This window comes from Gossypium arboreum, chromosome 4 (genome assembly GCF_025698485.1).
Source record: "Gossypium arboreum isolate Shixiya-1 chromosome 4, ASM2569848v2, whole genome shotgun sequence".
Classification (NCBI taxonomy): Eukaryota; Viridiplantae; Streptophyta; class Magnoliopsida; order Malvales; family Malvaceae; genus Gossypium; species Gossypium arboreum.
Genome location: NC_069073.1, coordinates 14,828,755 through 14,837,553, shown reverse-complemented (window position 1 = coordinate 14,837,553; position 8,799 = coordinate 14,828,755). Strand labels below are relative to the sequence as shown.

Below are 8,799 nucleotides of genomic sequence, written 5' to 3'. Positions count from 1 at the left end.
GAAGATAAGGCTGATGATATCTGTAATCTTGCTACATTGTCCACTAGGGAATCCATCTATAGCAGAGTGACATGCTTATGCCATGATTAATGTGAACCAAATGTTCCTAACTACATGTATTATGGATGTTAAATGCACAAAATGCAAAATGTCATGAGAATGATCCATTTTTAATTTTTGGGTTGTCATCGCTCGTCGTTTACTAAGGTAACATCCCTGACATATGCCTTCTTGTTCAGCTCAGTAGAAGAGGACTTGGAGATGCAATTAATTCCTTATTTCTCACACATTTCTAGCCCTTTTAAGCTTGGTGAGTTCTAAATAATCGTCCTGTTTCAGGTTCTCGTACTGTTTAGAAACCTTTCAGGGTAATATGCAAAACCTTCTTTTGAGAGCATCATTAGTTCATTAATTATTATTTCAATAAAAAAACTTGAAAAAGATTATAATGATAGGTAGAACTGAAATTTATTCGAGTCAGAATTTGCGAAAGATGTATCAACAAAGAAAGCAGTCATTGCTTGAGATACAAAAATAGATGAAAAGGAATGAATAGGTCCCCAGTTTGTGATTTGAGCTTCTGCATTTAACTCCTCGAGGACCTTTTAAACTTGGCATGCGTTCAGAGGATCTATAGCATTTTGTTGATGCCCCAAGATGTAACTTATCCCCTCTTTGTCGATTCAAGTGTAGTGAGATTGCCGCTTGCCCCAATTTGGATCGAAATTTGAATTGCCCTTTGCGGGTTTCAACTCAAAACCCCTTTAGTCTCAAGGCGCCTTTTACGGGTTTTCACCTTGGCCTCTCCTTTTTTTTTTTTTGGTACCCTTTACAGGTTTTCAGCTCGAGTGCTTCAAGCAAAATATCTTTTGACAGAATCCGAATTTATCGAGTTAGGCAAGCTCTTGCCATCCATCTCTGCTAGTATCAATGCCCCTCTAGAGAAAACTTTTTTTACCACATAGGGTCCTTCCCAATTTGGCATCCATTTCCCCCTGAAATCTTTTTGCATAGGAGAATCTTTTCAACACTAAGTCTCCTCATGGAACACCCTAGGCGAACTTTTTGTTGTAGGCTCGCATCATTCTCCTCTGATACATTTGGCCATGACGAATAGCCTTTAGCCTCTTCTCTTCAATCAAGTTTAGTTGATCGTAACGAGATTGGATCCATTCTGCTTCGTCTAACTTCAACTCTGATAAAACTCGGAGAGAAGGGATTTCGACCTCAATAGGTAAAACTGCCTCCATCCCATAAACCAATAAGAAAGGTGTTGCCCCGGTAGAAGTTCTGACAGATGTCCGATAAGCATAAAAGGCAAATGAGAGCTTTTCATGCCAATCTTTGTAAGTCTCCGCCATCTTCCCCACAATCTTCTTGATATTCTTATTAGCTGCCTCAACCGCCCCATTCATTTTCGGGCGGTATGGTGATGAGTTGTGATGTTTAATGTTGAACCAACTGCAGACTTCTGCTATTACGCTGTTGTTCAGATTCAACGCGTTATCGGATACGATTCTTTCTGGCATACCATAACGTCATATGATCTCCTTCTTCAGGAACTTGCTGACCGCCGACTTTGTGACATTGGCTTACGAAGCAGCCCCTACCTATTTGGTAAAGTAGTCAATAACCACAAAAATAAATCGATGTCCGTTGGAAGCTTTTGGCGAAATTGGCCCAATGACTTCCATACCTCACATTGAGAATGGCCATGGGGAAGTCATAACATGGAGGGGTGAAGGAGGCACATGGATCTTGTCTCCATAAATTTGACACTTATGGCATTTCTTAGCGTAATTGATGCAATCTCCTTCCATTGTAGACCAGTAATATCCAAATCTCATGATTTTGTCGAGCCATTGTGAAACCATTAGCATGTGTCCCACAGACACCATTATGGACTTCCTCTAGAATTTTCTTTGCATCAACAGCGTCAACACATCTTAACAACACCTGATCCTTTCTCTTCTTATATAGGACCTCACCGTCTAGGACATAGTCACTGGCTAACCTCCTCAATGTTCTTTTATCATTTTCGGTTGCTTTATCTGGGTACGCACGGCTCTTCACATATTGTAAGATATCATGATACCAAGGATGATCATCTCTCTCTTCCTTTTCATCAACATTACAGCAGTGAGCTGGGGCCTCACAAATACTCATCTAAATTGGCTTCATATCCTCCTTTTCATTTATTTTGACCATGGAAGCCAGTGTAGCGAAGGCGTCAGCCATCTGATTCTCGCTTCGCGGGAGGTAATGAAAGGTAATATCATCAAACTTTTCAATTAACTCCAGGATTAACTTTCGGTAACTGATCAATTTGGGATCTCTCGTTTCTCACTCGCCTTTAAGCTGATAAATTACCAATGCAGAGTCTCCGTACACTTCTAATACTTTGATTTCGCGGTCTATAGTTGCCCGAATTCCCATGATACATGCCTCGTATTCTGTCATGTTATTTGTGCAGTCAAAATCCAGCTTGCAAGTGAAAGGATAATGATCTCCATTTGGGGATATTAGTACTGCCCCAACTCCATTTCCAACGGCATTTGATGCTCCGTCAAAATTTAATTTCCAGGAATGATTTTCAGGCATGTCCTCTTCAGCGATTGCTACATACATTAGATCTTCATTGGGGAAATTGAAATTCAAAGGTTCATAATCCTCCAAAGCTCTACTGGCTAGGAAATCTGCTATTGCACTCCCCTTCACAGCTTTTTGGTTTACATAGACAATGTCAAATTCGGAGAGCAAAATCTGCCATCGGGCCATCCTTCCATTTAAAGCGGTTGACTCCATCATGTATTTGAGAGGGTCTAGCTTTGAGATTAGCCAAGTTATATGGTACAACATGTATTGCCTCAACCTTCGTGTTGTCCACACCAAAGCACAACATAGCTTCTCAATTGGCGGATACCTCATTTCACACTCAGTAAATTTTTTACTGAGGTAATATATCGCTCTTTCTTTTCTCCCAGTCTCATCGTGTTGGCCGAGCACACACCCCATCGAATTATCAAATACTGTTAAGTATAGTATCAATGGTCTACCAGGGTTTGGTGGTGTTAGCACTGGGGGACTAGACAAATATTGTTTAACCTTTTCAAAGGTTTTTTGGCATTCATCATCCCATACCCCAGGATTGTGCTTTTTAAGAAGATGGAATATGGGGTCGCACTTCTCTATCAGTTGCGAAATAAACCGTGCATGTAGTTTAGTCTCCCTAGAAAACCTCGGACTTCTTTCTGAGTTCGTGGCGGGGGCAGCCCCTGTATAGCCTTGACTTTATCAGGGTCGACTTCTATTCCCTTCTCACTGACTACGAAGCCAAGTAACTTTCCAGACCTAGCTCCGAAGGTGCATTTTGATGGATTGAGCTTTAATTGGAATTTTCTCAACCTCAGGAACAATTTCCTCAACACTCGCACATGCTCCTCTTCAATTCGGGATTTTGCAATCATGTCGTCAACGTAGACCTCAATTTCCTTGTGCATCATGTCATGAACAAGGTTACCATGGCTCTTTAGTATGTGGCTCCTGCATTTTTCAGCCCGAAGGGCATCACCTTGTAGCAAAACGTTCCCCATAAAGTTATGAATGTGGTTTTTTCCATGTCCTCAAAATGCATCTTGATCTGATTGTACCTGGAGAACCCATCCATAAAGGAGAACAGTGAATAGCCTGCCGTATTATCCACTAGAGTGTCTATGTGAGGCAATGGAAAGTTATCCTTTGGGCTGGCCTTGTTTAAATCTCTATAATCTACACACATCCGTACTTTCCCATCTTTCTTAGGGACAGGGACGACGTTGGCTACCCATTCTGAATAATTGACCACCTGTAGGAATCCGGCATTAAACTGATTCTTGACTTCTTCCTTTATTTTCATTGCTACATCGGGTCTCATCCTTCGGAGCTTCTGCTGAACTGGCTTGTACTCATTTTTTGTAGGGACACGGTGCACTGCGATATTGGTACTTAAACCAAACATATCCTGGTATGACCATGCAAAGACGTCCTTGAATTCTTGCAACAGCTCAATGAGGTTCTGTCTTGTTTTTTCGTTAACTTAAGTGCCAATTTTAACTTCCTTCCCCTCTTCCAGGGCCACAATCTCAGTAGTCTCTTTGTGTGGCAGGATCTGTTCATCTTTTCGCTCTACCATCCTTAACAAATCGGGAGATAAACCACGATCTTCATCCTCTTCAAAATCTTGAAATCCCTCAAAGCGCATGTCTTGCTCAAAAGGAGATTCCGGGCTCGTATTAGCATTACTCATAACATTGACATCTGGGGGCCTATTATGAGTATAAGAGAATACCAAAAGAAAACGAAATGAATAATTCCTCTGTATGGTATGATTATGTATGAAATTAAAAGGAAGAAAGAATAATTGCTCGAACTGATATATGAAAATGCATTTTTATTGAAAATAATAATGTTTAAACATGAGCCTATTTCACAAAAGATTCTTATTGTCCCTAGGCTAGAAGACAACAAGTGGGTTTTGAATATTACTCTCTGTTATCTCTAAAGATTACAAGAATTTCTTCTACAGTCCAGTTATTCAAAACACTCCCAGGCTCATATGGGCAAATGCCTGATAAATTTCTTTCCATTGCTTCCTTTTCAAATATGGCATTGATGCTCCAAATTCCCCTAGCATCTTCAGTTATTCCTTCTTTCACCTTATGCTGTATGGAATGAATAAACCCTCCAGATACAAATGTTTGGGAAATGTGGGGGAAATTCATCGGTTCCCACCTGACTTCTGTCCCTCTCAATCTCGCTCTCCGCTGTTCTTGTTTCCTTTCAAACTCCTTCTTCACTTGGCTTGCATCTGGTCTGAATCGTAAACCGAAGCGATCCCACTTGCCAACCAAGACTGGCACTCTAACTTTTCCACAAAGGTGCTTCCCGAGTCCTCTGCCAAGTAACGCGCCTTTCCCAACTGTCAACTGCAGGCTCATTTTCGTAGCCCTTGATATCCTAGGTATCGGAATCCTGTTTTACAAACTCTAATGATCGAAATGAACATTCAACTGCTTCGTTGTCATTCTCTATGTAGGGTGTATCACTGGTAACTGACGCAATAATGTCCTCCTCCGCATTTATTGTTATTAGCCGACCCTCAGTAACCATCTTTAGCTTCTGGTGCAGCGAGGATGGCACTGCCTCAGCTGAATGAATCCAAGGTCTTCCTAATAGACAGTTATAGGAAGGCTTAATATCCATCACGAGAAAATCTACCTCGTACGTGTTTGGGCCAATCTGAAGAGGTACTTCTATCCTTCCCATTACTTTCCTTTCCGTGCCATCAAATGCTCTTACTATGTTCTGACATGTCTTCATATGGGAACTGTCTATAGGTAAACGGTTTAATATAGCCCACGGTAACACGTTCAATGCGGACCCATTATCAACTAGTACTCCGGGTAGCGTATACCCCTTGCAACGTGTAATGACATGTAGAGCCTTAATAGACCCCCTACCCCTTGGTGGTATCTTATCATCGCTGAAGGAGATGAAATTGTCAGCGCTTATGTTGCTGACGAGACGATCCAATTTGTTAACTGAAATGTCATCCGCAACATAGGTTTCGTTCAACACTTTCATCAATGCGTTGCGGTGGACCTCCGAATTTAACAGCAGAGCCAATACCGATATGCGATCCGATTGTTGGTGTAGTTGTTCCACAACATTATACTCGCTGTGTTTTAGGAACTTCAAGAACTCCTTGGCTTTCTTTTCCATTACTGGCTCATTAACTAGTGGTTCTAATATCTCTGCTTCTTGCCTAAACATGACGAGTTTCCCTTTTGCTGGTTCGGCTTCTATGTTTGGCGTGTTAATTGAACCCTCCTTCTTTGAAACTGCTATAGTATAGTTATAATTCCAAGGCACCCTATGGCTATCTTTATAAGGGGAAGCTGTTGGCTTCTGGATTATAACTCTTGGTGTAATTCTTGCTTCTACTTCACTAACTCTAGGCTTCGAAATAATTATCACTAGACGGCTGGCTCTGCCGCCTTCCTCACTCGACTCTCCTCCTAGCGAGCATACATCCCCTTCTTCGACAGACTTAAAGAACTCCAATTCCTTATTATCCATTAGACCCTGTACTAGGGCTCTGAACTCAATACAATTCTGGATCTCGTGATCTTTCTCATGATGGAACTCACAGTAGTTCCGTGTATCTTGGATTTTATCTCCCAACCCTTGCGGGACTAAACCTCTCTTCTGCATTTCATTCCAAACTAGCTTCAATGGGGTTCTCACCTCAGCGATATTCAGCTTGACTTTTCTCCCCACATTCTCAATTATCGCGTTTACCCCTTTATCAGTATGACTGGGCAACGGATTTTCTGTACCAGGTGTATCATCAAATTTTAGAACACCTGCTTTGATAAGCATTTCCACGCACCTTTTGAATGAGGTACAGTTTTCTATCGAGTGTCCCGTAATTCCTTCGTGGTATTCGCACTGAGCATTTGCATCGTACCACTTAGGGTATGGGGGCTACAACGGCTCTAAGTGGAAAGGAGCCACTACATGTGCATCAAACAGACTTTTGTACAACTCCCTATATGTCACTGGTATGGGAGTAAATTGAAACTTCTCGTATTCATCTCATGTTAGGCTCCTCCTTGGTGAGGCTCACGGCCTGTGACTATCGCCTTGATGATTAACGGTGGCGGTTTTATGTAGCTGAGCTCACATTACCTACTTCATTCTCTCTTTTCTTCGGGGCTGACCTTCTCGTGTTCTCCCCGACTTCTATCTTACTTGATCTTATGGCATTTTCTATCATTTCGCGGACATTACTATGTCTGCAAAGCTCTTGGTTGCGTTACCTAACATATGAGTAATGAAAGGCGCCTTCAATGTATTGATGAAGAGCATGGTTGTTTCTTTTTCTAGCAACGGTGGTTGGACCTGTGTAGCGACCTCTCTCTATCTCTCGAGCATCTTTAGGAAGCTTTAAGCAGCTTCTTCTCCATATTCTGGAGTGTGATCCGGTCCGGTGCTATATCTGTTATATGGCCGTACTGCTTCATGAAGGCTTGAGCTAGGTCCTTCCATGACTTAACTTGGGTACGACTCAACCGATTGTACCATTTGGCCGCAGCCCCAGCCAAACTATCCTGAAAACAGTGAATCAACAACTGATCATTATTGACATAACCCGTCATTCTCCGACAAAACATCGTGATGTGAGCCTCGGGGCAACTAGTTCCGTTGTATCTTTCAAATTCTGGTATTTTGAACTTGGGAGGTAATACCAAATCTGGGACTAGACTCAACTCTCTGGCATCCATTCCGCAGTAATTATCAACACTTTCCAACGCCTTGAACTTCTCCACCAACCATTTATATTGGTCCTCCATTTGTTTGGGCAGTTCTGTTTTTTCTTTTTCCACTTCTGCTGCGTCGTCGAAGTCAGGGACTTGGGGGTTTGCTAGATTATCCTTAGGGTTGGTGCTCGATCCCGCTGAAAAGTTTACTGGTGCCGAGGTACCAGTTTGATAAAGAGGTTGGACATTAACAGACACCCTTGGTGGTTGTGTTTGCATGTTTGCTGGCGCAAAACTTGTAGGACAAGCGGAATCCTCATTGTCATTTCTCGTGTCAACCATAGGGCCTTTTCCTTTGTCAGACCCTCCTTTAAACAGCTGTGTCAGCTGGCTTATCATGCTATTTTGTGATTCTAGCATGTTTCTCTGGGACTCCAGCATTTGGTCTCTCATTTCCTGCTGGATCTTAGCCAGCTGCTCTTGCATCTGAGCCTGCAGTTGCTCTTGCATCTCCTTTTGCATTTGCTCAAACCTCTGATCCATATCCTTTGTCTTCCTTCGTGTGTAGTACCGGTGTTCCAGGGTAACTAGATAAATGGCCACTAATTAATAAGGTTCTTTTGTGTATATGATGTTATGCGATGCAATGTAATGCAAATGCATGACATGAATGCAAAAAGGAGACGTCGATTCGAATTCAATTTCATTTAGAAAACTTCACTGAAAAACAAAATCTTTTACATAAAATGAATTACATATACGGTCTTGCCCTAACACCCAAAGCTTTTACTTTCCTAAGAAGGCAGGCTAACTCTCGCCCCCGATCTGATTCTAACTCATATTTAACTCCTAGCACATCTGCTTGGACCGCCAAAGTCTGTAAGTGATCAGCCACCTCTTGTATCTGAGCTATAGCTTCACCCATTAAGTAATCCCTATCTCGGACCTGATCCTGAGATCGGTGAAGTTGCTCCCCTAGTTGCTCATTATTTGCTTCCAATAATTTAATTTGATTCTCACAGTTCTGAAGTGTAGCTTCAAGTTCTTCTACTTTCCCCTTCAAATTCTCGATCTTGCTTAGACTAGCTCTTAATTCAATTACTGAGTTACGATACTGATGTTGCTGTAGTGCCATTTCTAACTCCTCCACTTGAGCTCTTAACATCTATTTTTCATTCTGGCTATCATCCAAACTCTTTTTACAAGTGACTTCTCGAGCCTGAGCATCGTGGAACTTTCTTTCCCACCAATCAGCCCTAGCCTTTTCCTCTTGGATTTCTTGCCTCCACTGTTCAGACGTTTTACCCAAGCCAGCATTTCTCATTGACTTATGCAGCTGCTTGTAATCAGTCTTCAGATTGTCTAGGTCCTCCTCAACTTCTCTCTTTCTCTTTCTCAAATTCTCAGCCTCGAATTTTTGAACATCAACATCCAACTTTAAGTATACTTTTTCCTCCTCCAACTGCTCTATTTTCATTTCTAACTCTGAGGTTTTCTT

At 41.9% G+C, this 8,799-nt stretch overlaps 1 protein-coding gene across 1 annotated transcript; it reads right to left on the bottom strand.

The window, feature by feature from the left end:
- Positions 1–4,995: 4,995 nt before the first annotated feature.
- On the bottom strand, positions 4,996–6,420 carry LOC128291567 (uncharacterized). The gene has a single exon (XM_053026738.1). It carries the CDS (start codon positions 6,418–6,420, stop codon positions 4,996–4,998), a length of 1,425 nt encoding a protein of 474 aa, XP_052882698.1.
- Between the last annotated feature and the right edge of the window lie 2,379 nt (positions 6,421–8,799).